The sequence below is a fragment of the Dermacentor silvarum genome, chromosome 6 (assembly GCF_013339745.2).
Source record: "Dermacentor silvarum isolate Dsil-2018 chromosome 6, BIME_Dsil_1.4, whole genome shotgun sequence".
NCBI classification, from domain to species: Eukaryota; Metazoa; Arthropoda; class Arachnida; order Ixodida; family Ixodidae; genus Dermacentor; species Dermacentor silvarum.
The window spans coordinates 116,580,759-116,603,679 of NC_051159.1; the positions used below are offsets into that span (position 1 = coordinate 116,580,759).

The 22,921-nt window shown below is 51.7% G+C and overlaps 1 protein-coding gene across 1 annotated transcript in view; it reads right to left on the reverse strand.

The window, feature by feature from the left end:
• The window catches only part of LOC119455898 (uncharacterized), a 46,147-nt gene extending 31,855 nt beyond the window's left edge, over positions 1-14,292 (reverse strand). Inside the window, exons 1-4 of the mRNA XM_037717426.2 lie at positions 14,189-14,292; positions 11,744-11,992; positions 646-786; positions 85-180 (exon numbers count right to left, since the gene is read on the reverse strand). Of these exons, the coding sequence (XP_037573354.2) occupies positions 85-180; positions 646-786; positions 11,744-11,992; positions 14,189-14,267 (565 nt within the window). The 5' untranslated portion in view covers positions 14,268-14,292. The remainder of the gene's footprint in view (positions 1-84; positions 181-645; positions 787-11,743; positions 11,993-14,188) is intronic.
• Between the last annotated feature and the right edge of the window lie 8,629 nt (positions 14,293-22,921).

The window sequence follows — 22,921 nt, forward strand, 5'->3', positions numbered from 1 at the left end:
GCGAGGAAGATAGAACATCCCGCGAAAACCTGTAACATCGGACGTTGCTTAAGACGGGCAGCATATCAACGGGAAACAGCTTACCTTCGTGAAAGCGGTAGTAGCCGAAGATGCACCACGTCATGACAGCGTTGAAGAGTGCCTCAGACTGCATCATTGTGGTCATTACGGGGTACCGACCTGCAAATATGATCGGTCATGATGCCATTACTTTAACCCATTACTTTAACCCATCAAAGTGGTAGAACCAATCCGACTGCGTAAAATAAAACAATAAATAAAGAGCCAGCTGCATTGGATATTGTGCGCGAGGAGAGCTCACCTGAAAATCTTAATCTGACTGTAAAATCGGATGGTTCGCTTCATTGTTATGTTTGGCTAGTGAGCCTGTGCGTTAGCGAGTAAAAGTACTGGTTCACTTTACGTGCCGGCTCAAGTTCATCTGTCGAAAAGACTGCGATACGAGGGATTTTCTCGCTTCAGATTAAAATCAGGCAGGTGCTTTTTTTTATGACAACGTGAGAATGGCCTGACAGGAGACGCAGGCAACCAGATCGTCAATATACCATGTTTGAGCAACTAAACTGGTCATAAGCAAGCGTGAACAAGCCATTCAACGCACTTGCAGATGAATGAAGCACGTACCTTCTTCGAAGAGCGCGTCGCTCATTGGCAAGCGCTCAATGAGCGACATGTAGACGCCGAAGAGCAGGCACTCGCGGAATGGCCACGTGCTGTCGGCGATCTTGTGCGTCACGAACACGGTGGCCAAGGCGAGCGTAATGCCTGCGCAAAGTGGTAACCCATGGCAAGCGCTACCCTTTTCCTTTTTATTTTATTCCGCGAGATCTTCGCACAGAATGGATGGATGGATGGATGGATGGGATAACTTTATTGTAATGTCCCATCTGGAATTGCTTATGACAGGCAAAAGCTAGTTTTAAGATATTGATAAGGAACAGCCACCACAGTCTGGCTGCACTGAAGAGGAGGACGACGACGTGTGGAAGGATACTTCGTTGGAAAACGACGGGGAGTTGGACGAAACAATGGAATTGATGACACTGCGACCACAGAAAGTCCATCATAACCACTTACGATCTTGTTTGAGAGGTTTGCGAGTGCTTGTATCTTCCCAACTACACACGCGAAAGAAATAATAATCAGGTTGCATGACGACAGCTCTTCAGTTAAAATTCTTTCGGCAGCACATTGCTGCCTTTGGACAGAGGCTGTCAACTATTACTAAAGAAGTGAGTAGACAAGGATGAAAGAAAATTATTCACGAGCTTACGGTAGTGTGACTGGCGGGCCACAAGCGCAGAGAGATGCGTTATACATCGCCGTTGTCAGAGCTGAACAAACCGAGTGCGTTGTACTGGACAGTGTCATATTCCGCCATGCTGGTGTTTTGAGTCAACCATAGGCGTCATAGCAGCCTCGTGGGCCAATCAAAGTAAAAAAAAGATGGCGGAATTTACAGTGTTCAGAACTCCCCAAATGACAAAGAACATTACTGTTACGCTACGCACAGCATAAAAAATTGGCCGCATATCTGCTTGCGTCGCTGCAAATGACGTCGAAAGACGATAGTCTTCAGCCGCCCCTGGTGCGTAACACCCTCTCTTCTCCACTCTCCCACCTCTCACATCCTTCCCCTCCCCTCTCACTCCTCCCATGAAGGAGGAGTGAGAGGTTTTGCTGAATTCAATTAAAATTTCCCGCGTTTGCCCTGTTCTCGCGCCATCTGCTGGAACCTTTTATTACTGTTGGCTTAAAGCCGGCTACAGAGCCGCGGCTTCAATCGGCCTGTTTTTAACGCATAGAGTCTCTTCGACATCATTTCTAACGCGTTGATTTTAAATGCGAAGCATTTTTGGCGAGCATTTGCTACTTTGACAGTATCTATCTATCTATCTATCTATCTATCATCTATCTATCTATCTATCTATCTATCTATCTAGCCGCCTACGACTTTGTGCTCTCATGGTCGTTTCGTTAACTTGGTGTGTACTAAAATTGGCATACTATGACAGGAGTATATGACGAACATAAATGGTATGTCATGAATGTCATGACATGCGTGCCATGTAGGTCATGACAATGACCAAGCGAAAAATATTAACACTCAAAAACCACTGAAATGGGTTCGGACGTGGGTACTAAGTGAAGGAAACACTAAAGGATTCTGGTAAAAGTCATAGCATGAGCATGACTCAGCAAAAATGACAATGACTCAGCGAAAAAAGATTAACACTCAAAAGCCACTAAAAGGGGTTCTGAAGTGGGTACTAAGTAAAGGAAACACTACAAGATAATGGTAGAATTCATAGTCATGAGCATGACTCAGCAAAAATGACAATGACTCAGCAAAAAAGTGTAACGCTCAAAAACCACAGGAATGGGTTCGGGCGTGCACACTAAGTGAAGGAAACACCCAATGAGGATGGTAGAAATCGTAGTCACGAGCATGACTGAGCAAAAATGACAATGACTCAGCGAAAAAATATTAACTCTCAAGAACCCCTGAAATGGGTTCGGACGTGGGTACTAAGTGAAGGAAACACCCTATGAGGATGGTGGAAATTAGTCATGAGCATGACACAGCAGAAATGACAATGACTCGGCGAAAAAATGTCGCAGTTTCACCCCAAAGGCGAAGCATCAATTGTGATAGCAACTGAGTAGAGAATACGGAGTAAGGATAGTAGTTTTATCGGCTGTATAAACTTGGACATGCAGCAGCACCAGCAACGCGCAGCACTGATGTCGACGCCGTCGCTGTTTTGCCCGCGTTCGCACCGAACGCGCGCGGCGTTGGCGACTGTTGCCAGGGCCTCTGGAGGCGGCTCGGAGGTTTTCGACGAGATCGGAACGGGAAACTCGTCGAGCAGCGTCGGAAGTCTTTACCACCTTCTCGCCTCGCAACGTTTTTATATAAATACGCATTTGGTGCCGCAGCTAAACGTCACCTCCCCTCCCTCCCGTCCCCCCACGGCCTTTCGCGCGACGGAAGAAGTCGCGTTTGCTCTCTCTCTCTCTTTTCTCTCTCTCTCTTCTCTCTCTCTCTCTCTCTCTCTCTCTATATATATATATATATATATATATATATATTGTAGTGAAGACGAATGCCCGGCGCTGCAGCCACATCGCCAGTCATCCGGGAAGCGCGAGCTCGAGATTGCCTGAGCCGCTCTGGTTGAGACACGCTGCCAACGCTGCCCGCTGCTCTCTTGTACTGTGTTCACATTAGAATATCTATATATATGGTGATTGTAAAGGAGGAAAGAGACGCTTAATTCCGCAGCCCTTCAAGGAGCACCGCGCAGAACGCGCGTTTGTTCTCCGCCGTGCGCTCGCTCCCCGTGAAAGCGCGTGTCTCTCGCGTCCTTTCACTCGCACATACAGCGTCTGGCTCGCGGCGACGATTTCATCGCCGTTGACGTCATATGGAACTTCACGGTGACGGCGACGGCAGAAATCCTCTTTGAGTGTCCATATAATTGCTATCGCAATAAAAATATTAACAGTCAAAAGCCACTGAAATGAGTTCTGACGTGAGAACTAAGTGAAGGAAACACTAAATGATGATGGTGGAAGTCATAGTCATGACCATGACCGAGCAAAAATGACAATGACTCAGCGAAAAAGATTAACACTCAAAAACCAATGGAATGGGTTCAGATGTGGCACTAAGTGAAGGAAAAGGCTAAAGGTTAATGGTCGAGGTCATAGTCATGAGCATGACTAAGGCTTTCACCATAAGGTCTCTTAGGTGAAGCTAAAGAAACTCCTGAGGACTCATGACATGAAGGTCATGACCTGCGTGTCATGTAGGTCATGAAAGAGCCGCCTACGTCTTGGTGCTCTCATGGTCGTTTCGTTAAATGGTAGGCGCCCCCCGCACACGTGGGGCTTCGCATAACATCGATTCCTACAGGGCGTGTGATCCGCCGGCTTTTATTGCGATCGCAATTATATGGACACTCCAAAGCTGATTTCTGCCGTCGCCGTCGCCGTGAGGTTCTTTATGACGTCAACGGCGATGAAATCGTCGCCGCGCTCCGGACACTGTATGCGCGAGTGAAAGGGCGCGAGGGACGCGCGCTTTCACGTGGAGCGAACGCACGTCGGAGAGCAAACGCGCGTTTTGCGCCGTGCTCCCTGAAGGGCTGCCGAATTGAGCGTCTCTTTCCTCGAGACGCGTCCAGGTAACGGGCGAGTGCGGACGCATGCAACATCGGCTCCGTGAGACCGATGCTGCCCTTCTGGTAAATTGCCATCTCGTTTCAATAAACTTGCCGTGTAGCTACCCGAAGGTGAGTGGAGGCCACTCACCAAGTTTGGCGACCATATCGTCCAGCAAACGTGACTTATTGGACAGAGAAGACCGACACGCCGTACAGGCCGCGCCATGCCAGGCGCGAGTCCTAGCTCGGCGAATCACCGGCAGCCCACGATGATGGAAGTACAAGTCGAAGGAACTACCCTCCGAGAAGAGGACTACGACCCAGCAGACTGGACTAAGATCATCGGAACCTATCAAGGCAAGTCCCAGTCAAAAGCCCGAATGGAAGATACAAACGGGGTACGCGGAAAACAGAAGGCATCCGAGGAACGCACCGAAACGCTCCCCGCGTCGACGTGGCGTCCGACGTACCGCCCAAACCCGGCGCACTTGCGTGCAACGCAGCAAGTGAAGCGCAAAAGTCGCCAAATGGCTCCACTGCCACAACATGCGATTAAGGTAGTTTTCCGCTCACAGGGAGGCCTATTCTTACCCAACATACAACCGCAGCTGCTGCTCCGCTGCCTCTGCGAAACGGCGCAGGTACCGATGGGAGAAGAAGTGCAACTACGCGTGCACCCAATGAACAACACGTGCACAGTAGCCACCACTAACCAGGAAGCAGCCCTTAGCCTGGTTAAAATCAGAAGCGTTACCCTAAACGCAAAAGCGTATGGGTTGGCAGCGTACATAGTCCCTGCAGCGGACACAGTAAGAGGCGTGATATCGAATGCTTTTTGGGATGAAACGGAAGAAGAGCTTCTGCAAGATCTACAAGCGAGAAATCCGGAAGCAGGCATTCTACTAGCAAGACGCATTGGCAAGTCTAAATCTATCCTTATAACCTTTGCCCAGGGACCCATCCCCCGTAGAATCATCTACTATGGGAGAGTACACCTGTGCACGCCATATAGGGCGCGACCAGAGGCCTGCACGAACTGTCGCGCCCCAGGACACAGATATGATGTGTGTCCAGAACCGAAAATACCGAGATGTCCAAGATGCGGCGAAGATCACGGCGAAGACAGAACACGTCAGTGCGTGCCCCGATGCATTCTGTGCGGCGGAGAGCACCTTACAGGAACAGGATGGTGTAAAGCAACTAAGCGACAACAAACAACGAAGCCACCGGTAAACAGGGAAACAACCGGAAGACGCCAGCTACACCCAGAAGATTTTCCAAGATGGAATCCATCAGCCCCCCCGAAGGCCCCCGAGGAGCTCACATGGGCAGAACGGATCGTCCGCAAACCAGACCCCCGGGACGAGGAGATGATCCGTCTTCGAGAGGAGGTAAGAAGCTTGCGACAGGCCATCACCCAACCCCACCCATCACCCGCCACCCAAACCATCACCCAACCCTCACACCCACCCACTGGTCACCCTTTACCCCTAGACACCCAGAGTTCATCTCCCGCAGAAACCTCAACCTCCACCCCACCTACAAAAAAGAAAAGAAAAGACGTTCCTCCGCCATCAGCCAAAACAACAGAGCTGGAGCAATCAGACAAAACAGCTGAGATGGAGGCTCAGTTTGAAGCCAAACTTGAGGCAGAATTAACAGCGAAACTAGCACACTTCCAACAGCAGATGCGCGATGAATTTCAGCAATTCCTAGACAAGCGCCTGCAAACACTCGAGGCTCGATTCCCAACTCTCGAAGCTCGGATCGACAGCCTCATTGACGAACGCTTCAAAATTTTAGAGAACAAGCTAGATACCTTCTGTACCCAGCCCAGGACACAGATGGGCCTAATGGTGGCGGAGGCAACCAACCAAATGCAGGCGGTGCCCCTACCCCATACCACTCATCCCCCCTCCACTTCCCAAACTTCTGGGCAGCAAAATGGCAGGCGATTAATGTAATTCTAAGGCCCCTTCCCTTTTAAAACTCTGGCACTGGAACTGTCGCAGCATACGCCGTAAGCGAGAAGCGCTAATTCAACTCATACTAAATGAGGAACACCCACCAGACCTAATTCTGCTACAGGACCCTAAAACAAGCATATCGCTCCCAGGATATACTGCTTATCACTCGCCAAACGATACTACTCCGGTTGTATCCACCTTTATCAAGCGGTTCATAAGGCATACTCAACTTTCATTCTCCCACATAGTACAAAACGTAGTCCTTGAAGTTATCCCACTCGACATTCAACAGGATTCCTTACTCATCGCGAATATATATAATCCGCCGAGTATGGCAGCAACGCGCTGCGCTCACCTAATAGCGCAAATTACCGTAGCGGCAAATAAAACACCAATAATAGTGGCCGGAGACTTTAATTGCGCGCACATCGATTGGGGATACCAGAGAACTTCTGGCAGAGGGGAGGTTCTCATGACACAAGCTCAACAGTCCCAGCTCACGGTGTACAATGATTTCGACTGCCCCACCAGACAAGGTACAACAGGAATGATGGACACAAGTCCGGATCTCACGATGGGTAGACGCATCCACAACCTTCAATGGAATAGAACAACACATACTTTAGGCAGTGACCATTATATTATCGAAGTTCAAGTCTCAGGTCCCCAAGCGTCTCGAAAAAGAATAGAGCATAAATTAATCAACTGGGATAAATTTAGAAAACGGCGGGAAACAAACCAACAAACAGGGCCGGTGGATGCGCTAACCTGGACAGCACAAGTCCTCGAGGACCAAGCGGCGTGCACCAAGGAATATAGCCCAGAACAGCAAGTTCCAGTTATGGACTCAAAATTGGCGCATATGATAGAAGCGCATGAAAGTCTCATGAAAAGATATGCTAAGCAAAAACGCAACAAGAAGCTCCAAAGCAGGATATCTGAGCTGGCACAGCAAATTCAGGATTACAGCCAACAACTTTGTAGACAGAATTGGCAGCAGATATGTGAGGGTCTCAGAGGCAATCTCAGTACCGCTCGAGCGTGGCATCTTTTAAAACATCTAATTGATCCCATGAAAAGTAAACAACACACTAGAAATCTTGTCGCTCGACTAACACACAACCATAAATACGACGCGCAGGCGCTGCTACAGAAACTTAAGAGCCTACACACCTCGCCGGGCACTTCCACTCCACTGCCAGATTTCGCCGGCCCACCAAATAATGAACTAGACAGGGACATAACTATACAAGAAGTCCGAGCAGCACTTCATAGACTCAGCAACACCACGCCAGGCGAAGATCGCATAACAAACGCCGCTCTTAGAAACCTAGACGACAATTCCCTGCAAGAACTTACCGGTATCTTCAACAAGCATTGGCAGAGCGGCACACTGCCAGAGGAGTGGACACATGGAAGGGTCATACTAATACCGAAACCTAACAAACCAGTTACCCCAGAAAATATGCGCCCCATCTCCCTTACCTCCAGCCTAGGCAAACTCTTTGAGCAAGTCATCCTAGCTAGATTGCACGGTCACATGGAAGACACTAGTCAATACCCACACTCAATGATTGGTTTCCGATCGGGCTCATCCACGCAAGATGCCATGCTGCAACTCACAACAGCTATTCTGGACCCCCTCATACCTGCGCACACTAAAGCGGTACTGGCGATTGACCTCAAGAAGGCTTTCGACAACGTCACGCACGAGGCCATCCTAAAGGCCATGATAGACCTAGGAGTTGGACAACGAACATACAACTACATAAAGGCTTTCCTGCAAAACCGAACGGCCAGCATGTGCGTAGACAACCTTCGTACACACCGCTACACACTAGCGAACGTAGGCACACCGCAAGGCTCAGTGTTGTCCCCATTCCTTTTTAACGCAGTACTTATTCCGCTCGCGCGGAAGCTACAGCAAATTCCCCATCTTGACCATACCCTGTACGCGGATGATATCACCCTGTGGACTACATATGAATCGGACGCGCAAATCGAAGAAACACTGCAAACAGCCGCAATGGTAATACAGGAAGAGGCCACCAAGGTAGGCCTCACCTGCTCACCGGAAAAATCTGAACTTTTGTTGATCCCGCCAAAGGGTAGAACGTATACTCATATTAGAATCTACCTACAGGATAGGGTGGTCCCACAGGTCCACACCATTCGAATCCTTGGCCTCTACCTGCAACAAGATGGGAGAAATACCGAAACCATCAACGCCTAAAGAGCACGCTAGCGTACCACGCAGCTAATACGCAGAGTAACAAATAAAGCTCACGGCCTGCGGGAAGAAGATACTCTGCGAGTAGTACAAGCGTATACATGAGTAGAGATACTGTACTTCTACCCCTACCTCAACCTCATATAACCGAAACCCAAACAATAAATTCTATAATCAGACAAGCTACCAAGGCTGCGCTCCGCCTGCCCAAAAGCACCAGTAACGACCGACTGGCGGAGTTAGGCATGCATAACACCATACAAGAACTAACCCGAAGCACACCTACAGGCACAATATCTCCGACTAGCCAGCACCTCTACCGGGAGGCATATACTTTCAAAACTCGAAATTCGCATCCCTGCTAATCATGACTCCCTAAAAGCCCTTCCTACAGAAATTCGTCAAACGCTACGCATTCGACCGCTCCCTCGTAACATGCACCCCGACCAAAACCGCGAGCGGCGGAAAGCCAGAGCAGCAGCCCTTCACAAACGGTACGGCGATGAACAGAACGCAATATGGGTAGATGCTGCATGCGATCAGCACGGAGCCACAGCGGTTGCTTACACACTGAACACACCTCCATTAATAAAGGAACTACCCCAGGGAACGGACCCAGAGGAAGCGGAAGAGATCGCTATAGCGCTAGCGCTCGGTAGCTCCAGTGCTACCTACATCCTGAGTGACTCTAAAACTGCACTGCTAAATTATGCTAGGGGCAGAGTTCACCCTGCCACCTTCCACATACGACCCAGAACCCCCCCTTCTCCCGCAGCGCTGAGCTCATTTGGGTGCCCGCGCACTCGGGAAACCCCGGCAATGAGGCCGCCGATTCTTTAGCCGAGGGTCGAGAAACCGGGCACAGGCAGACCTCATGGGGGGGTTTCTCGAGGGAGCGTGCGTGTACCTTCGCTGAGCTCATCGCGAATGCTCGCGCCGAAAGGCAAATATACCCACCGCCCCACTCTTCCCTCACTACCAGGGAGCAACACCTGTGGCGCCGTCTGCAAACGCGCACCCTACCTACCCCATCCCTCCTCTCCCACTACAGACCCATCCCACCTTCCTGCCCTCTGTGCAATGCGCCGAAAGCAAACCTCACCCACATACTCCTGGCCTGTTCGGCTTCTCCTCCCCCTGACGGCCCGACACCACTCCAAACCTGGGAGGACTGGGAGACCTCACTGCGCTCCACGGACCCGGCAAGGCAGAAGATCGCCGCCATCCGGGCTGCTAGCGTCATGGACATGTTAAACATGAACGTTTGAGTGCGGTGGGGTCGCGCGGGGACCCAGGGGACCTGGGAGGTCCCAAATGCCCTGTCAGAATAAAGTTTTTTCCTCCTCCTCTTTCCTCCTTTACAATCACCATATATAGAGAGCAAACGCGCCTTCTCCGTCGCGCGAAAGGCCTTGGGGGGACGGGAGGGAGGGAGGGGAGGTGACGTTTAGCTGCGGCACCAAATGCGTACTTATATAAAAACGTTGCGAGGCGAGAAAGTGGGTAAGATTTCCGACGCTGCTCGACGAGTGTCCCATTCTGATCTCGTCGAAAACCCCCGAGACGCCCCCAGAGGCACCGGCAACAGTCACCAACGCCGCGCGCGTTCGGTGCGAACGCGGGCAAAACACCGATGGCGTCGACAACAGTTCTGCGCGTTGCTGGTGCTGCTGCATGTCCAAGTTTATACAGCCGATAAATCTACTATTCTTACTCCGTATAGCTCTCTACTAATTTGCTATCGCAATTGATGCTTCACCTTTCGGATGAAACTGCGACAATTTTTCATTTACTAACGTAAAAACCAATCCAATGTGTATTCTTAATTAAATGAACGCTGTGGATCACGGTTGTGTACATATATTTTGCCTCAAATAGGCCTGAGGTTTCCTTTGCGCTGTATAATGTTGACGTGCATGACCCAGTGCCACCAGTGCTAGTAGCTCGCTTGGTTTTGGCCGGGCGGTTGAATCGAGTTCGCGTTTAGTTAACTCAAGAAAAACTATCGTCTTTAAAATTGCATTGCAGGAAAAGTAAGAACATCTACACGAATTAAGACGTGACATATTTGTAACACTAACCTACACAGCTGAATTCCATGACGGCGAGTGTATAACGTGCTCCTGTATAACTTTCTCCGCTAATATATACAGACCGTTTTCATCGAACAAAATTCAAATTTAGTTTTGAAAATACTCTAACATGGCGGCCACAGCGAGCGCCATTTCATATTCAATTCAGCACGTACAGTCGTGAGCATTATGAAAGGGAATAATAACCTTGTTTTTAAAGAACGATTGCTCGTATCTGTGGAGTCGAATGTGACATGTTAAGAGCAACAAGTAGCTTCCTCGTCGGACATTAAGTCCCATGGTACATTTCTTGAACGGGAAATGTGTGTTCACCCGCTACGGCCTTTTGATAGCGACTTGAGTGTTCTATTTCATATTGACTCAGGGGGAGCAGATTGTCCGGAGGGAACTAAACGCGTAGGTGGCCACGACAGTACTCTGCGAATACCACGAATATGCAGAATTAGACACCGCATGGGGACAGATGTCAGGATATCATGGTCCACATTCAGAAATTATGCGCTAAGTTTTGGGGTTTTACGTGCCAAAACCACGATCTGATTATGAGGCACGCCGTAGTGGGAGACTCCGGATTAATGTTCGCCACTTAGGTTTCTTTAACGAGCCCCCAATGCACGAGACACGAGTTTTTCTTTTCTTTTCCTTTTTTTTGCACGAGACACGAGTTTTTCTTTTCTTTTCCTTTTTTTTCTTTTTTTTTTTTTTTTTTTTGCACTTTCCCGCGACCTTGTGCTTAGCAGTGCAACACCGTAGCCGCTAAGCCACCGCGGCGGGTAATGAGAAATTCTGCGTTCGGTCATTTCCCAATGCGTGTTTGTGTGTGGGTGTTTTTTTTTTTAACTTGCATACGGTCCTTCAATTTAAACCTCCAACCTTAAAGACAGCGACTATATTCTTGCTCTTTAAAATGCACGTCCAATTTCCTCGCGTTCCGTTCAAATACCGTTGACATTCTGCTGTTCGTTCCTTCCCCAGTTTTTCGTGTTGAACATCTACTTGTCACATATAGGCAAGAATTGTGTTTCGCAAATTTTGTCGAAATCCAACTAAGCTGATTCTGCTAAACGGCAGCTATACCGCAAAATGTCTTCATTTTAACCTTTATAGTAAAATCAAAGCCGCGTTTCGTGTTGTTTTATTCAACGGTGCAGAAGGTGTGAAAATATTAGGCTCCCTCGAGCGCACGCCTCACCCTGAAGCGCCACTCTTTCCGTGGTGGAAGAGTGGCGCCCTAATTCAATATTCGAGGGAAACATCACGTACCGAATGTTCCTAGAGAGAAGAAGACGATCTCCATGTGACAGCGGCGAAAGATGTAGTTGTTGATGCCCTGCGTGGTGTGCACGACGAAGGCCGGCATGAAGACCGTTATGGCTTGCACGCCGATAGACCCGTAGTAGAAGTCTATCCGCTTGCTGGTCATCGCGTACAGCGCGGTGCAGCCAGCCGCCACCAGGAACACCACCAGCGTGTACGGGACGCGGATGTGTCGCTGGATGGTCTTCAGCATCGCTGCAATGTTACACGGAGCCATTGGAGGTTGCATACTGTGAACTCTTTCGCGGACCAGTTCTTCGCCTGACATATCGAAGGCGTTAGCTACGCCTAACGTTTACTTCTGTTCACAAGTACGCGAACGCTGGCACGTCGCGTCAAACATATTGGCGTATTTCTCATTACGACAGTTACAGCGCCGATCCTGGAGATCGAGACACAGACGAAAGAGAAACGTGAAACGCTTGCTCGCTTTTCCTCTCGTCTGCTTCTTCGTATACGAGTTCGGGGCTCGCTGAAAAACGTAGGCGTAAATATTTGATGACTCACAGAACATCGATACACGCCACCGCGGTGTCAGTTATGTCTTCAATACTGGGGCAAAGAATTTGCTCTTGCGGTTTGTCTCACGAAAGATGCGAAATGACTCACAAAAAGTCAGAAAAGAAAAGAAAGCATGCGGTGAAAAATTCCGAGGCCACTATAAGCACTTGCTATGAGTTGTGAATGCGACAGAATTAATGTCCAAGTGAACGGCGCTGAGCGGTCCTTCGAGTTTTCTTATTCTTTCTGGGGTTTAACGTGCCAAAATCAGTTGTGATTATGAGGCACGCCATGGTGGAGGGCTCCGGATTAATTTTGACCACCTGGGGTTCTTTAACGTGCACTACAACGCAAGCACACGGGCGTTTTTGCATTTAGCCTCCATCGAAATGCTGCCGCCGCGGCCGGGATTCGAATCCCGCGAATCTCGTGCTCAGCAGCGCAACGCCTTAGCTGACTGAGCCACCGCGGCGGGTATTCTTCGAGTTGTTCTCTGCGAGTACTGTACCATAGCGGTGCGTGCTGCCCGAGCCAGCAAGCAGCAGCAGCCTGCGGTGCCAACGTCGCATGCCACCTACGCGTCGATGCCCTCTCCCCTCACGCAACAACTGGCGCGCTAATGCCGCAGCAGGTATCCCCGTTCGCCCGCTCTGCCAACGCCTGATAGACAGCACAATGCCTGTGCACTTCGATCCATGACGTCATGCTATCTTGCCCGACTGCCATAGAATCTACTGGGGATGCTCCAGGATAACCAGTGGGGATTTTGACGTCACCACTTTCGTCACGCCGGGCTTGTCAGTGGAAATTTCGGTCCAAGTAGCATGACGTCATAAAGCAGAGTGCACAGGCCTGCTAGCGAGGCGTTGGCTCTGCTCCGTCGAGGAGCGCTCGTGCCGAGAGCGAGGATGACGTGGCGTCGCATCGATGCCCTCTCCCCTCACCCAACACCTGGTGCGCCAACGGGGCAACAGGTGTACCCTTTCACCCGCTTTGCTCCGTCGAGGTGCAGCTCGTGACGTGGCATCGCAGCCAATGGCAATGCGAGTTTAGGTTCCGTTTCGCTGCTACACACGACTGACGCCGGCTTTTTTGCTCAATGGGCCATTTCACGCTTTCGCACAAAAAAAAAAGAATGCTAGCATTTTCTTGCGTCGACTATACTACCGGACGATTTAAGTCAACGACCAAACTCGAGAGAAAAAGCTTTTGGCAGATGCCCTAAAACTGAAGAAAGAAAGCCGTGGTTGGCGTCAACAGTCGAAGACTAGATAGAAGCCTGGAAGACAATTGATGGTCCTGTCGTGCGCTTGACTTGCGAGAATGATCGTAATCGTATCATTTGGCGTCCACAAAACGTCTCAATGTTTACCATATTGTTAGAACAGACAATGCATGGAACCATACCTTTTCACTGTTTGCTCACAAAATCGTATTTTAATGCTCACAGCATAAGACAAAAAATCCAATCATTTGACTTTTTTCAAGACCACTGACGTTGCTCAACGTCAGAATTTTCGGATGTCCATTACCTGAGCTTACTAGGCGCGTTGCGCTCGCTAGGTGGGACCGCGTTACTTCGCAACAAGGCCGCATTAAATTCCCAGATATCTTTTCTTTTCTAGGGATTTTAGGCCGTATATACACAAAGGAATGCGATCAAGTCGTACCTCGGCGTTCTCATTGCGATATTATTTATGGCAGTTAAGAACTGTGGCGTGGGCAACAAGTCGAAACAAAATGGTAATTCGTCAAAATGAGATAGCTGCTAAGATATGCTGTCGTACTGAGGCGTTTGCGCGGATCCGGGTCAATTTTATTTATTGCTGACTATAAAGTGCTTTTTCAGCTGCTGTCTACTCCGGGAAGGTTTTGTATGCGCCAGCTTACTGCTGATGGCGAAGAAGGCGAAGAGCGCCAGGTAGTAGGTTCTGTGGTGTCCATCATCGGCATCCGTCGTCGTATCCATTGCTGCTTTGTAATGTAGCTGCACGGCGTCGCTGGTTCTGAAAAGCCAAAGCGCAAGAAAAGAAGCGCCAGACGACCAAGGGAGTCATTAAGACGCAAACGCACGAGAACGAAACGTACTACGAATTTATACGCACTTATAGCGACGGGTGAGAGGTGGACCCGTCCCAAAGCAATGGGTAACGATTAAGATGCGCACAGGCGTAGAAAGGTGAGTAGCCGTGGACGGAACGTAGAAGCGCTGGCACGTCACCTACGAAATCTGAAACGAGATGGGAACGGCCACAGCGTGGAGCTCGTGCGCACGCGCACTAGCCTTCTTCTTCTACTCCTTCGTCTTGCATCGTCTTCTACTCCTTCGTCTTGCAATGTTGACGCGATAACCGCGTTGTCATCGTTGCGAGCGGTATCGGAGTTAGCTCACTGTTTGGTTACGAAGCACGGTGGCACGCTGGAACCTCACACCGCTGGGGTGAAACACATCAGTCTTTCAACTCCAACACCGCTTTTGTTTGTATTTTCTGTGGTTTGATTTTTTTGCCTATGGGTACGGCTCAACCCACTACTGGGCCATGGATCGGGCGGCAGTAGGTAAAAAGGAAAGCATACTTAAATATAATTTTGTAGTTTAAGAATGTGATAATAAATGAATGATAATCGTTAATACCAATTTTCAGGCTGTACTATATATTAAAATTTGAAGTTAATAGTTTGCTTTTCATGCCGAGGATAAAGTTAACATGGCAGTTTCCTTGTTTCATTTGCAGAAATAAATATGGCAACACATACGTTCCTATTACAGTATCCTAGTGCCGACGCCCCAAGAGACAGTATCATAGAAAGCGTAATGACCAATCCAAGTTGGTAATGGGGATTTTCTAGAAGGCGTTTTCTGTGCTCGTCGAACCTACGGCATTCTAAAAAGAAATGTTCCATAGTGCAGTAAAAGAATTGAGGGGAAGGTGCCAAACCAAACCTGTGGGAATAAAAATTAAGGATTGGTATTCGGCAACGTGTTCTCGTAAATGAAACTTCAAATTTTCTTATTGAGCATTATCTGATGTGCCGAGGGAATCAAAGGTGCGTAAGATCGGTGTTATTTAAAACAAATGATTTGGCGCGTTCTTCTGACTGACCGACTGAATGAACTTTATTGAAACCAGCAAGAGGTGGTGGCTCGGCCTCCCACGTGGGGACGTCGAGGTGTTGCCTCTTCGCCGCCTCGCAGGCTTGCTGGGTCGCCCAGAGTTTGTAGTCGAGGTTGGAGCTACGCAGGGCAGCGTGCCATCTCGACGAGAGCGTCGTGGGGTTAGTGTCGGGGTATTGTTTTGTACAGCCCCAAAGCATGTGTGGAAGTGTGGCTGGCTGTATCTTGCAGATATGGCACGTAGTAGATCACGGTCTGGGTAGATCTTGTTGTAACGGTGTAACGAGGGGTAAGTGTTGGTTTGTAGCAGGCGTAAAGTTGTAGCCTGCGCTCAGGATAGCTTGGTGTGCGGGCCGGGAAAAGTCCTACGCTCTAAGTAGAAGGATTTCACAAGATCATTGTAGCGTGTCTAACGATCACTACCGGTGGGGGCAGCCTCCCCGTCTCCCGCGCGGTTAACGAGCCCTCGCGCTAGGGAGTCGGTAACGTCACCACACGATGAAGGCTCTCTCCACCATGTTCTTCTTGGACAGATTTTTTAGATGCGAAGCATCTTATGCTCGGGGCTATGTCGCTCCCTGGCTCCCTGCATCTCTCCATCCGCCGTGCGGCGTCCACACCCCTACTGCGCCTGCGCATCCTCCTCCCCCTCCTCTCCTTGTCTCGTCTCCTCCCTCCTCCCCCTCCTCTCCTCTCCTTGTCTCATCTCCTCTCCTCCGGGCATTCCTCCTCTCCTCTCCGACGCTCCTCTCCTCTCCGGATTGCGCAACGAATGGCAACACCTGCAGCTCCGCGCGCGATAGGGAGATCAACATGGCCGCCGGGCTGAGCGGTCGCACGTCACCTCGGCTCCGCTACATTTGCCCGTTCTGACCGGTCCACCCCGCTATCGCCCCAGGCACTGTGCCGGAGATTCGAGCCTTTATCAGCGGGACCCTGAGGACCCCACTCTCAACCGGTAGGGTCATCCCACCTCCTCCTATCGTTTCGAGAAGAACGAAGCGGGCGCTAACCCGCTAAGACTCGCAAGTAGCCCTAGCTCACACTCGGCGAGCGATGACCTGCTAGCCTCCTTAACCCCATGGATACACCACCTACGACGTCGGGTCTGCAAGCCGGACAATCTCCGGCCATGCAGCCCCTTCTAGCCCCCCGACGCCCCAGCTCGCGGACCTACAGGAGATGGAGGAACTTACCTCGGCCAGTGACGACGACCGAGCGTCCTCCCCGCAGCTCCCGCAGGCTGCCCAACAGCAAAGGACACAGTCCGACACAAACTGGGAACTGGCGCTCTCCCGGCGCCAGAAGCAAAAACAGCGCCAGGACCGAGCACGAGAACTGGAAGGCCAGGCTACCGGGCCGGCCGGAATTCAGTCCCCGCCAGGCTCTGCCAGCAACGCGCAGGTAAGCAACTCGCCTCCTACCACGCAAACGGCAGCGACGCCCGACGCGTCCGCAGCGAACGCCAAGAGCTCGCCCGGAGAGACGCGCCGGCCGCGTCGCCGGCTACCACCGCTACCTCGGAACGACTTCAAGATCATTCCTTGCCCCAAAAAGGGCCTAACTATCAAGACACTCACAACTCACCAGGTGTCCCGGGCTGTGGTGGCAGCCTGCAACTACCATCCCAAGTGCACCGGTAACGACTTTATTGTGCGGATCCGTACAGGGTCGAACATTATTATCGCAAGCACTCCACACATCGAAACAGCTGAGCTCCTTCGTCGAGTGTCCACGCTCGCCTTCGGTGGGAGCAATCATGACTTCAACACCTATGTGGCGGCCCCTGACAACACTCTACGGGGCGTTATACATGGTCTGGACCCTGGAACTTCTCCAGATGAACTCAAAGCTAACCTGCGAGTGCGGACGCAGGGCGTTACTATCCATGCGCCCGCATGCTTGGGACATCGAAGACGGCCGTTATAACTTTCGAAGGCTCCCTTGTTCCCCGCTACGTTCTCTACTACGGCGGGGAGGTAGCGTGCCACCCGTATCGTCCAACCCGACAAGTGTGCCAGGTGTGCTACCAGCCTGGTCATCGCTCGGACGTTTGCCCCACTCCGGACGCTGCCGTGTGCCGCCAGTGTGGCATTTTGAACCCTACTGAGAACCACCCCTGCACTCCTCAGTGCAAGTTCTGTGGGGAGGCACACCTCTCAGGGGCCAAGGAGTGCCCTCAACGTCTCAAAACACATCGCCGTAGCAGAACCCCTCAACGCCAGCCGCCAAGCGCTCGCCGCCGGTGGTTCAGCAACGATGACGACTCCTCAACGACCCCTTCCCGGTCCCGCTCCCGATCACAGTCCTTACCGCCGCTCCCACCAGCCGGCCTGGACCAGCTTCAACCCTCCCAGCACGAGCAACGCAGCTCCCACGCCCAGCCGGAACGCCACGCCACCCAGGACCAACGCACCGGCCTGCAAAAGAAGGGCTTCGCTGCACCAGCCGGCCAGCCTGCCGCCTCGCCGCCCGACAGGGCCGCCAAGGTAAGCTGGTCGACTGCGGCAAAGACCCCCGTCGCTCCGTGCAAAGACCCCCGTCGTAAGCGGAGCCTCCTTCAAAAATACATAAACACCCAGCTTGAACCGCCAGACGTCATCGCCCTACAGGAGCCAGGTGTCTCGCCAGCCCTGTCAGGTTACGAGGCCTATGACAGCCCGACCGAGGGCAAAGCGGCCATTCTCGTCAATAAGGCGCTCACTGTCATTGCCCATGACATCCTCCCGGACACTCATATCGAGCATGTCATTGTAGAGATCGTGCTCCGGCGCCGGAAAAAGACCAGCAAAGACAGCCTCTTCATCCTCAATGCCTATAGTCCCCCCCCCCCCCCCCACGGCAGCGCCACACAGACTTTTATACCCTCATCCGAGGTGTTTGTACCCTGGCCAAGAGTAAGGATCTGATCCTACTCGGGGTTTTCAATGCCCAAGACACAAGCTGGGGCTACAGGAATTCCGACCACAAAGGCAAGCAAATTGCCACTGCCGTCGACACTTACCGGCTCGAGCTCCTCACCGATCCTACCACACCCACCCGCATCGGAAACAGTGTTTGTCGTGATACCTGCCCTGACCTTACCTTCATCGGAGGCGGCTCCACGTACACTTGGGAAAATCTCATGGAAACCCTGGGTAGTGACCACTATATCATTCGCACACAACTCACTGAGGATGCCCTGCGGCGTCCCATCGGGAAAGTCAAAATCATGGATTGGGGTGCATTCCGATGCGATAGCGAGCAAACCCTCGACGCTAACACCAGCCTTACGGACTGGTGCGGACAGCTTCGCCGCACCCAAGATCGCCATACAAAACACATCACCCGCACCACCCAGACCCCCGAGGTAGACGGCCACCTGCTCCACCTGTGGGAAGCACGTCGCAGTCTACTCCGCCACTGGAAGACTCAAATACATAATCGAAAACTTAAGGTCAAAATTGCCTTGCTCACCACCCAAGCAGAGGAATACGCCGCCAGCCTAGCCCAACTCAACCGGGCGCAATTCACGGACACCCTTAAGGGCTCTTTGGGGACGGCGCGCACGTGGCGCATTTTGCGGGCTCTCATCGACCCCACCCGCAGCAAAACTGAAATGATCAAGGCCGTCCATCGCCTCATTCACACATTTGACGGTACTGATGACGACCTTCTCGACCAGCTCCGCAGAAAATGCTTTGGCGATCACAACCCACCCCCTGCCAACACTGTCTATCAAGGCTCCCCAAACGCCCTCCTGGACCGCCCCATAACGATCGAGGAAGTGTATGCGGCCGTCCGCGCAAGCACACGCAACACTGCTGCTGGGGCGGACCGCATTACATATTCGCTTATCCGTAGCATCAATGACACCGCCCTGCAAGATCTCACGGCGTTCTTGAACACCCACTGGCAGAACGGCACCATCTCCCCGGAGTAGAAGCATGCCGAGGTGATCGTTATCCCGAAACCAGGCAAGAAGTTTCAAATCGAGAACCTGCGTCCAATCTCCCTTACTTCATGTCTGGGCAAGCTTTTCGAACGCGTGATCACCTTCCGCCTTCAGACCTACCTCGAAGATGGCAACCTGCTCCCACGCACGATGTTCGGGTTCCGTGCGCATCTGTCCACTCAAGTCGTCCTCCTCCAACTAAAAGAGGAAGTCATTGAACCCGTACCCCGCTATGGTGAAAACGTCATCATGGCGCTTGATATCAAGGGAGCATTTGACAACGTTAGCCACCCAGCCATTCTCGCAGGCCTTGCAGCCCTGAACTGCGGCCACCGTGTCTTCAACTACGTCAAAGCATTCCTGACCGATCGCACTGCCACTATCGGGATGGGGACTATCCGATCAGACACCCTCGTAGTCCCTAATAAGGGTACGCCGCAGGGTTCGGTCATCTCCCCCCTCCTTTTCAACGTGGCCATGGTGGGCCTGGCACATCAACTCCAACACATCGAGGGCGTTCGCCATGCCATGTATGCGGACGATATTACGGTGTGGGCTACCCAGGGCTCCCTCGGCGAAAAAGAATACAACCTCCAGCAAGCCGCCACTTGTGTCGAGCAATATGTGCATGCCCGCGGGCTGGCCTGCTCCACCGAAAAATCCGAGCTCCTCTGAGTTTGCCACTCCACAACCCAGCCCCGCCAGACTGCCCAGGAAAACCCCATCCGGGTCCTCCTCGCTGGCAAAGTCGTCCCCGAACGCTCCATCATCAGAGTGCTAGGTGCGTGGCTGCAATCCAACCGTCGCGCCACACATACCCTCACACTCTTGCGCAACACAACGCTACAAGTGGCCCGCATGATTGCCCGTGTCACCACCCGCCGTCATGGAATGCGGGAAGAAGATATTCTCAAGCTCGTTCGAAGTCAGATAGTGAGTCGAATCGTCTACGGCCTCCCCTACCATCACCTAAATCAGCAAGAACGCGACCAAATTGACGCCATGATGCGTCGGGCCTATCGGGTGGCCTTAAAGCTCCCCCCTTGCGCCCCAACAAGCAAACTCCTTGCCATGGGGGTACATAACACCTTCACGGAGCTATGTGAAGCACAAATGGCCACTCAGCTCCAGCGTTTAACTGCTCACACCCACAGGCCGCGCCCTCCTACAGCTCCTCGGACACACTGGTACCCTCCGGGAGGCAGCCCGACTCCACCTAGTCCCAGATCATGTCCGCTCAACACTCACCGTTGCGCCTATCCCCCGCAACATGGACCCCCTACTACACCAGGGTCGACGGGAAGCACGAGTTGAGGCCTTAGCCCTCAGCTACGGTGAGAACAACACCACTTGCTATACCGACGCAGCACTGTATGACACCACCCGCACTCGAGCAGTAGCGGTCGTCCTCGACCACCACCACAGGGAGCTAGCCAGTGCCTCCCTCCACTGCCAGAACATCACGGAGGCTGAAGAAGTTGCCATCGCACTTGCCATCGCTCACGGCAACAAGCTAGGACGGTCGTTTCACGTTCTCACGGACTGCCAGGCCGCCTGCTGCAATTACCTGAAAGGACGCGTTTCTCAACCTGCGCTCAATATCCTCCTAAGGGCACATGACGCTGGCGAACAGCTGCGCATTCGAACACCACCGACGAGGCATAAGATCATATGGACACCTGGCCACGCGGGGCTGGAGGTGAAACCAGGCGGCGGACAGGGTCGCTCGAGGGTATACAAGCCGAGCACCCGATCACCCTGCCCCTGAGGCACCCGTTCCAGTACCGTGTGACTATTCGTCTATTCTAAATTATTATAAGGGTACCCGAAGAAAATACTCTCACCCCCATCGCGCACTAACCAATGAGGAGGCTACTATACCAGCTGGAGACTCATCCAGGCAGGTACCTACTCCAACCTCCACCTCCTCAGCAAAATCCACCCCACGGCATACCCTTCACGCTGCCCGTGGTGTTCCGAGAAAGCCACTCTATTCCACATTACATGGGCGTGTCGTTGACTGCCTTACCCCCCCATCCAACACCCGAGCGCGGAGCGGTGGGAGTCGCTGTTGGCCAGCGAGGCCTTGAACGATCAGCTTAGCCTGATTGACAGGGCACGCAGGGCGGCGAGGGCGAGCGGAGCCCTGGACTGAGCCCCCCCCCACCGCGAGACCAAGAGCCTCCGATCTTCGAAGACTCACCGCTAATCTTACCATCGCTCAATAAAAGTTTTCATCCATCCGCGCGCCATAATGCGAAGCAGCTTAGGTTATAGCGCGACGGTAGGCGCCCCAGAGGCACCGGCAATAGAGTCACTGGAAAAATAGTCACTGGAAAGTGACTCTAACCGGCAACAGTCACCAACGCCGCGCGCGTTTGGTGCGAACGCGGGCAAAACGCCGACGGCGTTGACAACAGTTCTGCGCGTTGCTGGCGCTGCTGCATGTCCAAGTTTATACAGCTGATAAAACTACCTTGAGTCGACCCCATGGCTGCTTCGCATACTACTCAGGGTTTCCCTACGGGAAGATTGTGTAATTTTTAAAGCGAAGCTTTGTACCTCTACCAGCCAAGGGTTCTGTCGTGTCCATCGTTGTAAGCAAAAAACGATCCCGACGAACCACTAACAATTGCAGGTATAGCAGTATAGCTTACTTGAATTCAGGCATTCAGCGTACAACTAAGCACTCGTTTTCGCAAGAAAAACCACAAGAACAAGCTTCAAAGTGATGAGCCAACATGATGGATGATAAGGGCTGCGGGCAAACAACGGAAACAGGCTCGGCGCGGTCCGTAAGATTAGATTGCAGCTGTTGCAAAGCTTATGCAGCTGCTTGAAAGAGGGTTGACGTCATTCGAAACCCTTCCAGCCTAGTAACTGCTTCGGTTCATTTTCTAGACTATCCCACTATGGGGTAGTCTAGTAGTGTATATCACACCGATCATAAAGCAGTAGTGAACATTGTTGTGAAGTAAATAATAATAAAGGCCGTGGTTAAAGTTACGTTGTAGTGTGTGAAATATCAAGTGCGCCGCAGTCACCGTGAGGGTGGCCTAAAAAGCTTCGCTTTCCAACCACCTTCACAGGGTGGATTGGCGGGCAATCTTTTAAAATCTTGTAGTAGCTGGTGTGTGCCGATGTATTAGGATTGTCAGTACCGGGCCTTTAAGAGATGCCAACACTATTGCGTCTGCTGACTCGTTTAAAGTGAGTATCATGTGCCCTGGTACCCATACCATGCATATGGATGTGGCGTATATGTTGGGGGATAGATGAATAACATTCTCGAGAATGTGATGAATTTGGCACTGAAGAGCAGCACAACGGCGAGGAGTCGGTTATGAATTAGCTGAATAAACTAAGATGGTGGGAAGTCGTTCGTAATAGATATGATGACGTCAGTTAACTCTGCCTAAAATTCTCCGACTGTTTGTTCCCGGGGAATAAGTGCGCGGGCTGCTGCGTCTGCAGCTTCTTTCGAAGGCCCTGATGGTATAGATTATTCGTTTTGGTGCGGGATCCCGATGATCAGAGTCAGAATTTTGTTGGCTAGTGGAGAATTTCCCCTCTG